Below are 14,711 nucleotides of genomic sequence, written 5' to 3'. Positions count from 1 at the left end.
CGTAGAAACTTGCGTTGCTACGCGTGAATGTTTTGAACACAGAAGCTCGCTACTTTCAATGAAAAGTCGCCATTTAAACATGCGGTTTGAATGGAAGTGTGAACCTAGCTCCAGGTATCACATGACCCCCAGTTCACCTTTAGATGTGTTACAGTGTCCATCTGGGACCCATTTTATTGATTGACAGAACAAACCAAGTTGTTACCAGACGGGGTGGAGATACAGGAGGGTATGGACCGTTTCGCTACCTCCTGTGAAGGTCCTCCACTGTTCTGAGACAGTACTGTATCAAAGAATACATTTGGGTAAAGTTACGGGAAGATTCCCAAGAGCTCATCCTACCGATCAAAGTAATCAGGGTTCCAGGGTCTTTGTGTCAGAGGTGACCAAAGCAAAGTGTTTCCGCTGACAGGACTCCAGCGTTACTTTGTGGGCAGAGAATTTTCCAGAAGAAAAGCCATTTCTTCCAGACGAATCAAGTCGGTCATGTAAGCTAAAGTAAGACACTTTCATTCCACAAGAAACTGAATCGTTTCGTTTAAACAGTCAGGCATGGTGGTGGCATTATCAAGTGGGAAGTGGTTTATTTTTGCAGCAGATACTAGCAGATCTGTGAGGGTAAATCCAGAAATGAACACTGACACTGCTGATGATGTTCTAATCCAGAACAGACTTTGGACTGGGCTGAAAGTTTTTCTTCCAGCAAAAGGAGAGGCCTCAGAACCGTTGTGCATGTACGTCCCTGACTGACCCAGTTTGAGCCCAAATGTCCATCTGGATGAACGGCTCTGAGAGATTCAGAAAAAAAAGGTTGTTTGATCCAACTTGATGAAGAACTCTTGATCTCCCAACAAGAGGTACAGAAAAGTGAAATATCACACTTCAAGTCCCACTCCGATCATCCTTTGATCTAGTTTCCAATTGTTCCGGTGGACTTTTAATTATGATTATGCCGCTTTTTGCCAAAATCAAAAAACCTTTCTAGGACATAGTTTCTACAGAGCAGCGGGAGTTTATTAGAAATTCTCCTCTGAGTTGTTGTCGGGAATTTTGGCTTGGAGCAACGCCACTCCCCCTTCCCATCACCCATATATTGACACACTCTCCTGCTAGCTTACAGCCCACACCTAACATTAGCGGTGCAACAGGAAAGTTGAGCAATATTGGAGCTATGCGGTGGTACCGTTTAGAACCAGATGCAGCTCAGACGAGGAAGACACAGAAAATAAATACTCAGAAATACAGTTCTAAGGTTAATTTTCGTTTTCTATGTCCTCTGTTGTAAGAAAAAATGCTAAAAGAACCTATTAAAAACACCTACAATACAGTTTTCATCAGAGTGAATCTTTGAAGACTTCATTTGCCTCAAAGGGGTCGACTTTTATTCCTGTTACAAAGTTTAGAAAAATGGTCCAAATTGAAGTCTTGAGTTAAATTTTATGGAAAAAAATGAATTAAAGGCTTTTGTGGAAAATGACTGTGAAAAGACTAAATATGACAAATGTAGAACTTCACATTTTCAGACTTTTATACTGAAGGAACTATAAAAAAAACTGCCGAAGTGAGAGCTGCTCTGCAACAGTTTTTATTAGTGTTTGCAGACATCCAATAAACAGACTTTTAAAACAACAGTAGAGCCAAAAAATCCATCAGTAAACCCCGAGGCTTAATGTCAAACAGTTTTCTTGTTTTTCTTCTTTGTCAACACAAATTAAAGTGAACTCAATCACAGCAGCAACGCTTTTATGTGCAAAACCAGAGAAAAATCGGAATTTGATTTTCAACATTGGCTGAGATGCTGAGTGCTCTTGCCCCCCCAAAAGTCAGAAAAGCTTTTTGTATGCAAAAGATAATCAGCATTCCAGAGCTCCTGAAGTCTTTGGATCACCATAAAACCTTAATACGTCCACATTAGAAAAGAACAACACGCTGACTCGGCACACAAACACTAATCTGAGTCAAAGCTGTCGCCAGTCGTACCTCACACAGCCAGCTCTTTGACAGGAACCAGAGCCCAACTTTGATTTAGAAGAAAAGCTTTAGAAAGTTGTGTAATTTAAAAACTTTCTGATGCAAAAAAGAAAAAAACAAAACACATCAAAATGTCTCCATGTGTTGATTTTTGTTCTTCTTTTTTTAACATTTAAAACAAGGAAGAACAAAAGTGCACTTCTTTGCAGTTTGATATTGAAACAATAAAGCAATTACAGAAATGAAATTCTTCTGTAAACTCAATCAAAACATGGATGCCAACTGGAGAAACAAAGCAGAAGTTTGGAAGTTTTTCCTGTAGTTTTTTTCTTTTTCATCTGGCTGAGGAAAAGAAACAACCCTGTTCTCCTTCAAGTGAAGCTTTTCTAGTTTTCTTCAAATATTTTAATTTAAGCTCTAAATCCTGAATATGCTTTGCAGCGTCAGATTGTTGCTCAATGGGATGACAAAAAGTGCAAAGACTGAGCGACTGGAGCTTTTCACTCCCTGATTGTCCCTTGAAAGTGTCTCTTTGGCTCTGCAGCACATTTTAAAGGGAAAGGACGCTTTCAATCACCTGGGGGGCCACTTCTGTCCCCCATCCTCCTTCCATCTGCCTTAATTTGAAATTTAGAAAGTAATCTGTCACTTTATTTTACTTTATTGCCTTTTTTAAATGAATAAAATGTTTAAATATGTGTCCCTGTACATTTGAACTGCAGGGCCCATTCTAATACTCTACATGCATTTCTGAAGCGGCGCAGGGGGCTTGCGGCCCCACCCAGCGTGTTTTCTATGTAACAAATACGATCTTTGTTTTTCTGTCTGATCCTGATTTACCACAATTTGAATCCAAACATACTCAGAAATGCGAATTTTGAGCTTGATTTTCTTAAAATATGTCCCCCATTATTAAAAAACTGCAATAAAAACACCAAAACACAACTTTTATCTGGTCTTTAACATTTTAACTATTTAACTAAATAAAAATAACAGCTAAATATAAAAATATAAAAACTAAATTTTTCAACAGTGGCTTTTTTTCTCTTGCTTTATTATTTCCTGTTTTAAACCTACAACAGAGGTCCCAACAGAGTTTGAGCTGCAGCACAACTAAAGTTGTTTTTTGTTTTTTTAAATATGTGCTTAACAGTCATTGAGAAATACTGAAACAGTATTTCTGCACTATTGCATAATATCAGATGGCCATGAACAATAAAACAATCTCCAGTAATATGGGAGTAAATGTGAACAGGCAGCCTTGAAGGTTTGGGGACACAGGACATGTTTTCTTCATCCCAGCACCTCTGCAGCTTTTGATTGGCTGAACACCCCTGATCCAGGTGATCAACAGTTGATTGGGTGAGGATGTCAGCAAAGAAAAGACAGTGGTAGGACGCCGTTTGTCTGTTCTTCCAGACGCGTGGCGAACATCCCCGAGGTGGGCAGCACGGCTGCGCTAATGATTTTTGGGGGTTGGGTCCGAATTCCCACCCTAACCCCTACATAGTGCACTATATAGTTGGTCCGCCATTTTGTAGTGCTGTCCCAATCTACAATTTCAAACCAAAATGGAGTGCCCTAGAAATTTCCCAGAAGTCTCTGCGAAAAACCAGTGTGCATTGGTGCTTACTAGATCGGCGAATATTGACCACAATGCATTGTGTCAGAACATTTTTTACCAAAAATATGTATTTAAATGTAATTTTTTGATAAACCAACGTTTTTCATCTTCAGAAGACAGTGGACTCATAAATGATCGTCAAAAAATGCTCATATTAATTAGATTTTAACTTCGTGAAATGGATGACGTCATATCCGCTGTTTAAAAAAAACAAAAAAAAACAGTGAATTGTTTTTAAAATCCAGGGCACTACATAGTGCAGCATTATATAGTTTTTAGTAGTTAGAGGTTATGGTGGGAATTCGGACATAGCCTGGGGACTCTATCCACAAATATGAAGACAGGAAGCTGCCTACTAAGCAGGGTTTTCAAAATAAAACACCATTGTGTGTAAGACTGTATATAAGAACTGGACTGAGTGTCCCCTTCCCTGTTGTGTTCCAAACAGGAAGTACCCACTGGCTCCAGCTGTTACTCAGACATTATATTTGTCAGAATAATTGCTCTGATACCTTTCTTTACGTTGTTCTTGATCATTCTAATTTTTTTCCATGTTTTTTTTGTCTTTATTTTACGTTATTTAAGTTAAAAAAAACCTGACCAGTCAAAAGCCTCAATGAAAGTAGGTGGTGTCACGTCAAATGTTCAAAATATTTGACAGATTCTCTTGAACCAGCTTTCAACTAGCTCACTTCTGATTGATGGGGAGAGTGGTTGCCATAGAAACTCAAACTGACTTGGATCAATCATTGCTTACTGACGACACCTCACTCCAACATGGTGGCATCTGTGTTGTGACAAAATAGCCACTGAATTGACTTTATTTGGTTAGAACTAGAGGTAAGTCCTTATCTATGGGTGACGACACACTCACTCAGTCCAGGTCTCACATACAGTCCATGGGTTTTTTCTTGTTTGTTTTTCTGCAAAGTAAAAAGCGGTTAAAGTTTAGTGTAAAACGTTGTGCCATGATGGTGCTTGCTGTCTTTAATTGGTGACGTTTGTGTTTGTGCAGATCACTCGTTTGTCCACAAGGGAAGACAAAAGTTCAACACCCAGTGAGGTCAACAAGGTTAAAGGATTGGGGGTGAACAAAAGTGCCAGTACAGAGGAATTCAGTCTAGTCAAATAGAACAAAATCTGTCACAGGTTTCAGGATGGCTATTTCGCTTTACAGTTAGTAACTTATGGAGACCCCCCCTCTTCCCCAGCTCCTGTGTGTAAAAAGGCGGCATGTTGGATTAGGGCTGCGCCAGGTGCTGCAGCGCCTCACCCTCGCAGCGCATGCAGTGATAGCCCATGCTAGTGGTGACGTCACAGCAGCCTTGGCTCATGTAGAAGTCCCGAGACGATTTGTTCCAATCCAGGACGGTGAAGTTGAGCTGGTTGCAACCGGCAGCGAGGCCCAGCTTAAAACAAACGTGCAAAAATGAGTAAATAGTTACATAAACATCATTATCACATACTGACATTCCCAAAGTTTGCTTAAAAGGTTTCAAAAAGTCCCGAGGGTATCTGATCATGTGATCTGATCATGATCTGATCATGTTATCGGAAATCAGGCCGAATCGGGTCGTTTCAGACCCAAATAGAATCGGATTTAGCGTCCTGACCGGATATTTATTTTACTCTATTAGTTTGATCAGCGCTGTATATTTCAAGCTTACTATGTCAAATAAAAGTCTATGTATCCTGAACGGTTTGCTACATTTGGTTGGCGTTAAAGCGCAGCGGAATACGGCGCCAGGCTGAGCACGAGGCGCACAAAAGCAGTTCAGATATTCACAGATTCGGACTTCTGGGCTCAAGAACTACTAACATTTTTAACTGACAGCAAACGACTCTTTTGGTTTGTCTTGACGCAAACAAAGGCTTTTCAACGGAAAAAGACTGTTTTGTTTTTATCTCATGCATTATTTTTTATAAGAATGAAACAAGGGACTGTCTGCAAAGTGCAAACTCCGCGAAAAAGTGATCAACATAAGAAAAAAGAAATCCAGAATGTTCCAAAAACAAAAAGAAGAAATGGTTCCACGGATATGATCTAGTCATGAAAACTCATCAATTTGTAGTTAGGAATCACAAATGTTCAAAAATGTAGAAGATACTAAAGCTACACTCACCAAACTTTCTCACATAACTAATTATTACCTAAGTCGACAGTTAACTATTTCATCTAGTTGATAGTTGCACTACTTTTACTCACTTGAAGCGACTTCCCAAATGTGAGTTGTTTAAATGTTAAACGATAAAAGAAGGATGATAAAATAAAAATTTGGGAAAACCTGGATCAGTTTTGTCAATTCATTCATTTTTTAAAGGTGTTTCAAAATTATTGGATCGGGAAATGAAATGACTCGTAATCCAATCGGGGCTAAAAAAAAAGAATAAACCTGATTGGGACATCCCTGGTACTGACCTGGGCTACTTTGCTCATGAGCGCTTTCCCGATGCCCTTCCCTGAAAGACAGACAACACGAAATTTTTTTCAGAATCTGCTGAATCCAAATGCGTGCGGCTGCTTTTCACCGTCTACCTCGAAACTCTGGCATCACGTACAAGTCCTCCATGTAAATGGCTCTGCCAGCCCACGAGCTGTAGGAATAGAAGTACAGCGCGTAGCCGACCTTTGTGTGACCTGAAAGCAGAGAAGCAAACATTTAAAGGGTCTATATTGTGCAAAAACTGCTCTTTTGAGCTTTTGAGTGTATTACAATGTTAATTCCTCACTGTAAAAAACCCCAAAGGGGTATTTTGATCCATTCACACATTTCTGAGTATTCCTCTAAAAACCAGAGCTCTGAGCACTAGCCCCTCCCAATTAATGAAAACAAGCTGGTTCTCACATTGTGACATCATAAAGTGAAGAACAGCCCCTTACAGCAAGAGTCTGCGCACCCAGCTCCGCCCCCAGACCAACAGACACACCAACTTTCTCAGTGGAGATAGCGTTGATCGGCTTAACGCTTTCCTTTTATATGCACAATGTGCATGTCCATCTTTGCAAAAGCTGCATTTGTGGGCGAAAAGCAGACACGCTTCAGAGGCCGACTCTGGAATGACGTCAGGAAATGGGCGGCACCCGCAAGAAGGGAAAGGCGGAGCATCAGATCGTGTTGTCCTACTTCTAAGTAGGAAAATGAGCTGTGGAAATAAGTATTATAAAAAGGTTCTTCAATTTTTCCATCGTTGCTCGGAGCAACTAGAACCTGGTCCTCAGGCTCACCATCCCCGGCCCTGTTTCTACTCTTTCCACCATTTTGTCCTCATTAGGGCTGGCGGGCAGGTTGCACAGGTGTGCAGTGTGGAAGACCATGGGTTGTCCCGGCCTGCCTCTGGGGATGGGGGCGGGCAGGGGCTCAGGACTCCTGGGCAGGGGCGTCCCCCTTGTCTAGGCGCTGGTATAGGTCTCAAGTGGTCGGGGCATTGGGTGTGGGCCCAGAGCGCCTTGGTGTGGGGCGGGGTCCCTGCCCGGGTGGGGGCTCCGGCTCTGCTTGTTCTCTGTCCTCGGCCGGGGGGCTGCCGGCCTCCGTCTCCATCTCCATGGTGGGGGCCTGGTGAGCGAGAGGGTGGTTGCTCCCGGGTCTTTGTCTGGCGGTGAGGCTCTTGGATGCCTTCATCAACCAGGCTGCTGTGCTGTATTTCTCTGTCTGTGCTAAGGTTCAAATCTAGACTCAAAACATTCCTGTTTAGCCGTGGTTATAACTGAAAGATCCTTTTTTTTCTTCTCCTTCCTTTCTTTTAAAGTACATTTTATAATGATTATGTATGTTTTTAATCTTTGCACTGTTATGTATTGTGATTTTATTGCATTTTCCTGTTTTGAGAAGCACTCTGAATTTCTTTCTATATGAATTGTGCAATACAAATAAACTTGCCATGCCTTTCTCTACCTTCTGGGGTGTGGCATGCCAGGCCTCCTGCTTTTGCTGGAGCATTCAGTGTGATCAAGGTACACTCTAAGGAACACACATTCATTCAACCCACCTGCTTATTCACTTTCGCACAAATATAGGTATGGGTTTTGTTATTACACCCCTCTTCAAAAATACTGGTAATGTGAATCTTGTGCAGGGCTCCAGAATGCGAGCAATTGGTCGCATTTTGCGACCAAAATTTGAGAGTGTGCGACTAAATTTTACATCCAGTCGCACATGTGCGACCAGTAAATTTGCCTCCCCACCCTTCGTATTTTTTTACACATTAAACGTGGAAGGGGCACGTCAATGATCAATGAAATAATCAATGAGACGCAAGCCACACGGACGCAGGCAGACACGCACACACTCGCGCACATACTCATGAAACGCGAGCACGTACACTCTCGCGTGATGCCCGTCTGTGAGGCGGCCACAGCGTGGGAGAAGAATAGGGAAAGCCACTGTGAGTGGCTAAAATGCGTGGAGGGGGAGGGGCCTGGAGATAATCGAGTGCGCGTAAACATCTGTGGGAAGGAAACGGAGACAAATTTCATTACAACCTGATATGTGCGTCTGAGCTATGAATAAGTGAACTATTGATTCATTCTTCCGACCCGTAAGCAGGTTTGAAAGCAGGAAACCTGACAGCCCCCTCCCTCCCCGGACCACATTAAGGAGTTCCTTACTTTCCTTTATAACGTATTTATTCGCTCGTAATTTTTATAAATCCATGCAGTCCGTGCTGAACTTTTCTCTGGGTCACACAGACCCGGAGGAAGGTTTAGGTTTTGGTTACGGCGGCGCATCAAACGGGTTACGGCAGCACACCGCTCCCGTCCCGTCGGGTCAGCTGAGGAGAATAAATGTCCCACACGTATAAGCGTGACAGCTAACGGGGCTTGAACTTTAAACACGTGCGAGCAAAAACAACATTAGTTTTGGACTCACTGAAAATACTTGGGGAAAATACAACGATAGACGTGTTTGAGATGAACCAACAGCTCGCCTGGTTCGTTGGGGAGACCAGAGGGGGGGGGGGGGGGGTGAGATGAAGGCGAATCTACAGCAAGACTGAAGGAGGACAGGACATTGGAGTTGTCCTTAACATTCAGTTTAGTTTAATATTCTTCTCCCCCTTAGTATGATATGTGTTATGATTATTTTAATGTTTTGTGATGTATGTAGCCTTTTTTAATGAATTGGTATTTTAAATTATTTTAATTAATCACTCCACTACAAAAACCATCAGGACACATGTCCCATAATGCATTGTTTTGTAGTCTGTAGGGCAGCTTTCAGTCAGTTCAGTTTCCAGCTGTGTCCGGGTAGGTTTGCCCCTTGCTCCCACCCCTTTCTCGCGATATTTTTGTGATGATTGACAGTTGATGTTGGAGCAAAAACAAAAATATATGTCACACACCAGGTGATCTGTGCAGCGTTGAGTTCACCTGGGTGATCTCAAACACGCTTATTGTGCATCTTGGCTGCACCTATTTGGTGTCACAAAGATAAATTTCCATCCGTTTTCTTTACTTATTTGTACTGTCATGACAGCGATGCTTTTGTCAGTTTACCTTCTTGTTGCATCTTCAAAAGTGCAGAATAAAATGTGACACTGAATTTGAAACAGCACATTGTAATCTCTGCATCTATTATTAAAGTATTTATCAGTAATACAGTGGAAATTAGTAGATTTGGTTAGAATGTTGATTTACGGTATGCGCCCCTAAATTTTCTGGTTGTGCCCCTAAAATTTTCAGTTAGGGGCCACTGTGCTCCTAGTGAAAAAAGTTAGTCTGGAGCCCTGTTGTGTGCAGCTGTCTCTGTGCATAAGTCTGGTGAGATCAATCTTCCATCATGAATGTATGAATATACTTCCAACTTGTAATTAGTGGTGTGCGCGCTATTTTGATGATGTGTGAACTAAGTCATGCAATTTCCTTATGACACTTATGTTTTGACTGTGTATCATGCCCCCCCCCCCATCTCCCCCCATTCTAACCCCATATCCCCCATCTCTAACATCCCACTCTCTCTTTCTCTTCTTTTCTTCCATCCGGCCCAGCAAGGGATGCATACAAGTATAATTATCGTAAATAAAGCTTAGCCTCAAATAAAAAAGGGCATGAATACAAATACCTTAGAGACATCATGAAAATGGAAGTTACCATTGTCATGCGTGTGGTGAATGTATCATGAAGTATTTGTGAGGATAATGAAAGTCTTATGACGCACAGCTGATGCGGTCGTACGGTGACCTTAAGCCGCACTCTAGTCATCAGTAAGGTGCAAATACTGGCCCCTATTGACTGCACGTAAATACTGCACGCACGGAGGCCGAATCCAAATTCTTCCCACAACGTTGAAGTTGGCTTTCTATTGACAGCTTCCGATTTTGCGAGGGAACTAAAGGAACATTCCACTGCATTTTTCACACTAAGACCACCTAGGACCGGGTGCTGTTCAAGAACCACAAGACCTGGACTGCTCAAACCTGGATTCATTATGACTTAGATAGTAAAGAATACATTAAACACAGTGTCTGATTTGTGAAAATGGGAAATAGGATGGTTTTATTACATTTTTAGCACCAACACCACTAAGACCAGGTCCTAATGAAAAACCAGAGGGCTTTTAAATTGATCAACTACATAAAATCATCCTATTTGTAATTTTCATAAATCATATAAAGGTTTCACAAATCAAAAACTGTGTTTAATGTATTCTTTACTGTCTAATGCATAATTTAATCCAGGTAAAGTATAAACTGGGCCTTAGGCATAAAGTGTTGCATATTAGCACAAAGCTGCTTTTCTTCACTTCAAAATCCTCTGGAATTCTGTTAATTGTGTAAATTACTGACGAGTCACGGTTTTCAAAAGAATGTAAACATTGGGGCTAAAACTCTGGGGCTGTTTAATACGTTTTTAAAGTTGACTTGAGAGGTTGCGCCATCGCTAAACCAGTTGAGGGAGTGCACCACTTAACGTGGTTATGGTTGGTTCTAAATTTGGGAATGGAAAAAGGGCGTGACTGTCTTTGAGTGTGTGTGTGTGTGTGGGGGGGGGGGGGGGTCATTGCACCAGAAGAGAAATGCTGTTCTGGGCAGCAGAGCGTGTGTTAATGATCTCATTACCATGCAGGCAGGCAGAGCGCTGACCTTGTTATGCAACTGTGTGCAGTGAAAGGCAACATCAGCAGCCTGCATGATGCATCACAGCATCCATGCAATGTGAGGAAATTAGCTGCTAATAAAAATAAATGTTTCCCACTAACAGAAAAAACATTACTATATTTGAACTTTACATTGAGGCCATTTTGATAACGGATGTGATGGGAGTTCTGCACTTTTAGTCGGGCTAGAATTGAAGCTAAGTGGACTTATGTATTTAAGGAGCGTGTCCACCTGACATCCCAGTCCAAACGAAAAGGATGTTTCAATTATTTAAGGCTGTTGGTAAAGCTCTTCTGATGACCAAGATCGTTTCCTGCATGTCATGCTCACATCCTGCATTAACTTCTGGAGAACTTTTTTTCCGGCTGCGATGGATTCCGAGACTCACCGTCTTTGGTTCTGAGTTGTTCCGGCACCTCAGCAATGATCCCGTGAAAAAAGGGGTTCTTGGAGAAACCATCTTGTTCCAAATCTGAGAATGATGAAACGAAGAGTTGTTGGATACTATCAGATGGGTTTAAGGAGGCAAACAGGAAGATGAACAGCTACATTTTGATTTAGCTTCTATCAGTTTAGTTTTCTTAGGTTTTAAAGACTCAAACAGCCAATCAAAGCCAACATGAACGCCCACTTTATAGCTCATTTCACAGCCAAACTGGCTAATTTTTTATATTGGCAACAATACATGTACTGCTTATGAGCCACAACCATTGACTTTATCAGAGAACTGGACTCAGGGACCCCTCCCCCTTGTGTTCTTGATAATCCTATTTTTTTCATGATAGCTTTGCTTTAGTGCAAGTTATTCAGATTGTAAACTGACCAATCAGAAGCCTCAATAGAGGTAGGAGGTCTCACATGAAAAGAGTGAAATGTTTGATTGTGTAGCTGGCTTTCAAGTGTAGAAACGGTGACTCAATGCTGATTATTCACTGCTTACTGGTTATTTTAGGCTCCAACACGGCAATGTTCATTTTGCACACACAAGAAAAAAAGTGACTGAACTGACTTCCGTAACCATTTTCTATGGGTGGTGTCACACTCACTCGGTCCAGTTCTCTTATACAGTCATTGGTCACAAGTCAGTTTGTTGTATCCCTGTTGACCCTAAGAGAAGGTCCTTCAAGCAGAAAGTGATCAGTCTTACTAACGCGCAGGTCGAGGATTTCATGAAAAATCATTGTAAGCATCCCATTTAGAACACTGAACCCTCAGCTGTAGATCTGGTTTCTTTGATAAAATCAAACTGACCGCTTTAAAACTATCATAGAACAAAGATGCACGGGCCGCTGTTTAAATGATTTCAAATATGTATTTGTTTTTCCCTTTTATATAATGCATGGTTCCAGCTGATATACTGTAACAGTGTTTTTAGATTGAAGAAAGCAGAGGTTACCAAAACCAGTGCTGGACATCGCACCCCAAATCATGACTGTCTGTGGAGATTTCACTCTGGACCTCCAGTAGCTTTGGGTTATGCTCCTTACCTGTTTTCCTCCAAACCTTTGGACCATGATTCAGTCCAGTCCTCTCCAGTCTTCTACTCTTTGGCCCAGTTGAGACGTTTCCTCCCTTGGTCCAGGCCCAGAAGTGACTTGACCCGAGGAACCCGACAGTTGGAGCCCATCTCCCGAAAGCGTCTGAATGTGGTGGTTCTTGAATCTTTTCCTTTTGATAATCCGCTGAAGCTGACGGTCATTAGTGCTTTCGCCACACAGTGACCAGGCCCCGGTTCAAATCCCAGCTGGAACCTTTCTGTGTGGAGTTTGCATGTTCTCTCCATGCATGTGTGGGTTTTTCCAGGCTCTCCGGCTTCCTCCCACAGGACAAACACATGCTTCATAGATTGTTTCTCTGAATTGTCCTTAAGTGTGACTGTGTGTGTGTATGGGTGTGTGACGGTGTGCCATACAGACTGGCTATCTGTACAGGGTGTACCCCGCTTTAGCCCGACAGTAGCCAGGACCGTCTCTGGCAGCTCAACGACCACAGATTAGGTGCTTGGATACAGCGCTCTGTTATCAGCCAGCCTGAACTTTTAGTGGCTTACCCAGACAATGCAGGGGATCAATGATGGTCTTCTGGGTAGTTATCAAGCCTAAAGTCTTCCCCATATTGAACCGACCTGAGACGATTGACCCAAACTGAACCACTTTAATATCATCTGAGGAACCTGTGCAGCTGCTTTGAGTTTAGTAGACGATTCATTGGTGAAACTCAGTTGAAAACATTCTATACCTGCAGAATTTGAACAGATTTCTCCACAGTTTCTAACCTTCTGTTATCCTGTCTTTGTGGACTCTATGAGCCGGAACTTCAATTAACACAAATAAATAAAATAAAACGACTTGAAATCAATTAAACCGTGGCCCCCCGAAAAGTTTATGGATATATATATAGTTCCAAGTTCATTGACAAGAGGCAGAAAAACTGAAGTATTTCAAAAACCTTGTTAATTGTAGTCTACTGCATAATTAGCCCGTTTGGAGGATGATTCGTCTTATTTATCTTATTTTAAATTTATAGAAAATCTCCCAGATAAACAAACAGTACAGTACCTCTCTGGGTGATCTTCACATGATCAGTCACCTTCTCATAATCTGCTAATTCCTGAGAGGAGACACAACAGTGACGTCACCAACACATACCATGCAGCTCTGTACTTTTATCAGCATCAATCAAACGTCGCTAATCTTGCAATCATTCGGCATCACTGGCATCTTCGTCCTGAGCTCTCGTGACGTAACGAGCGACCCGGCACGTGCGCACGTGTCTGCTCACCACGATCATCCGCGCGATGTCCTTGCAGTCCTCCACGTTTGCTGCTCGAATGGAGAAGTCCATGTCTGCTGGGACGCGGGTGGGAGGTGCTGTCGGCGCGGGGGAGGTGAACTGGGAGAACTGGGGGAGAGCTCACGCTTCGATCATCAGACCCGCGCGGCACACGAGAAGTGAGCAGAGAGCGCCCTCCCACAGGAAGGAGGCGACAGGGGAGTGGGGAGGTGCAGCTCCCCCTCTGTACCCACATGGCTTTAACTTTGAATGATATGATCAACATCCCCCCCGGGAAGTTTATTCATTTGCGAATAATTCACAGAGAAGTTTGGTCTTTAGCTTCTCAGAATCCTGTAGTGTTCAGAATCTTCCTCCAGGGGGCTTCAGAGCCCCCCAACCCCCCTTGTGACACATTTTTGAAACCATGCAAATAAAGAACTTACACAACTCACGATAAGTTGGGGATGTTGGGAAAAACTCAGTGGATGTCGTGAACACAGTGTTTGTTTCACTTCACAGATTTTCCGGGATTGGGAGGTCATTATATTGAGGTGATAAACACACCTCATTTAGTGTTTTCCACACAATGGTCTCACTGTGTTCAGGGTGTTTTGCTCATTGGGGCCAAAGCCGAAAAACCCTTTTCAATGTGGCATCAATTTCAACATTCTGTGAGTTTGGAGAAGTTGATTTTGGCAGTAAGTTATTCCAAGTACATCTTTCAAACATACATGAAGACACGGCGCTACTTCACGGACGAGTGCACCTTCAGGCTGGTGGTAGGTCAGATGTTGCAGGTGAACTTTGTGTGTCTTAAAGTGTCATCAGCAGACTTGCATCAAGACACACAACTACCATAAGAGTTTGTGACAGACCCAGGGGTGAAGCCCTGACAGTGAAGGATCGCAACCATGACCAGTCCCTAAGGACCTCTGACCTCAGACATTGTTTCTCAAACACCAGACAGCTGGAGGCCCATTTCACAGATCTGAGGGGTACTAGGGTTTTCACACAAGCCCTTCTCCACAGACTCTTCTGCATTGACTTGAACGCCAGACAACCGCTGCAGGCGACTCCACTGACACCAAAACACTGCCATGAATGTTTGCAGTGGACACAAGTGACTGGAATAATGCAGAGATGGTCTACCATCCTGTTAACTGATAGGTGTTGGGTCGCCATGCACAGAAATGGTGGTCGTTAGTGTTGCTGGAGAAATCAACATGGTTTCCAGGGTTTGCTTTGG

General features: G+C 42.7%; 1 protein-coding gene across 1 annotated transcript; it reads right to left on the bottom strand.

Annotated features, from left to right (window-relative positions):
- Window positions 1-4,149: 4,149 nt before the first annotated feature.
- LOC101167325 (diamine acetyltransferase 2) lies at window positions 4,150-13,689 on the bottom strand. The gene is made up of 6 exons (XM_004079821.4): window positions 13,472-13,689; window positions 13,249-13,300; window positions 11,079-11,162; window positions 6,132-6,233; window positions 6,015-6,055; window positions 4,150-5,004 (listed from the first exon to the last, which is right to left on the bottom strand). Exons 1-6 carry the CDS (start codon window positions 13,532-13,534, stop codon window positions 4,837-4,839), a joined length of 510 nt encoding a protein of 169 aa, XP_004079869.1. The 5' UTR covers window positions 13,535-13,689; the 3' UTR covers window positions 4,150-4,836.
- Window positions 13,690-14,711: the final 1,022 nt, after the last annotated feature.

The sequence above is a fragment of the Oryzias latipes genome, chromosome 18 (assembly GCF_002234675.1).
Source record: "Oryzias latipes chromosome 18, ASM223467v1".
In the NCBI taxonomy this organism is placed as follows: domain Eukaryota; kingdom Metazoa; phylum Chordata; class Actinopteri; order Beloniformes; family Adrianichthyidae; genus Oryzias; species Oryzias latipes.
The sequence above is the reverse complement of the archived record's forward strand: the minus strand, read 5'-3'. Positions and strand labels throughout refer to the sequence as shown.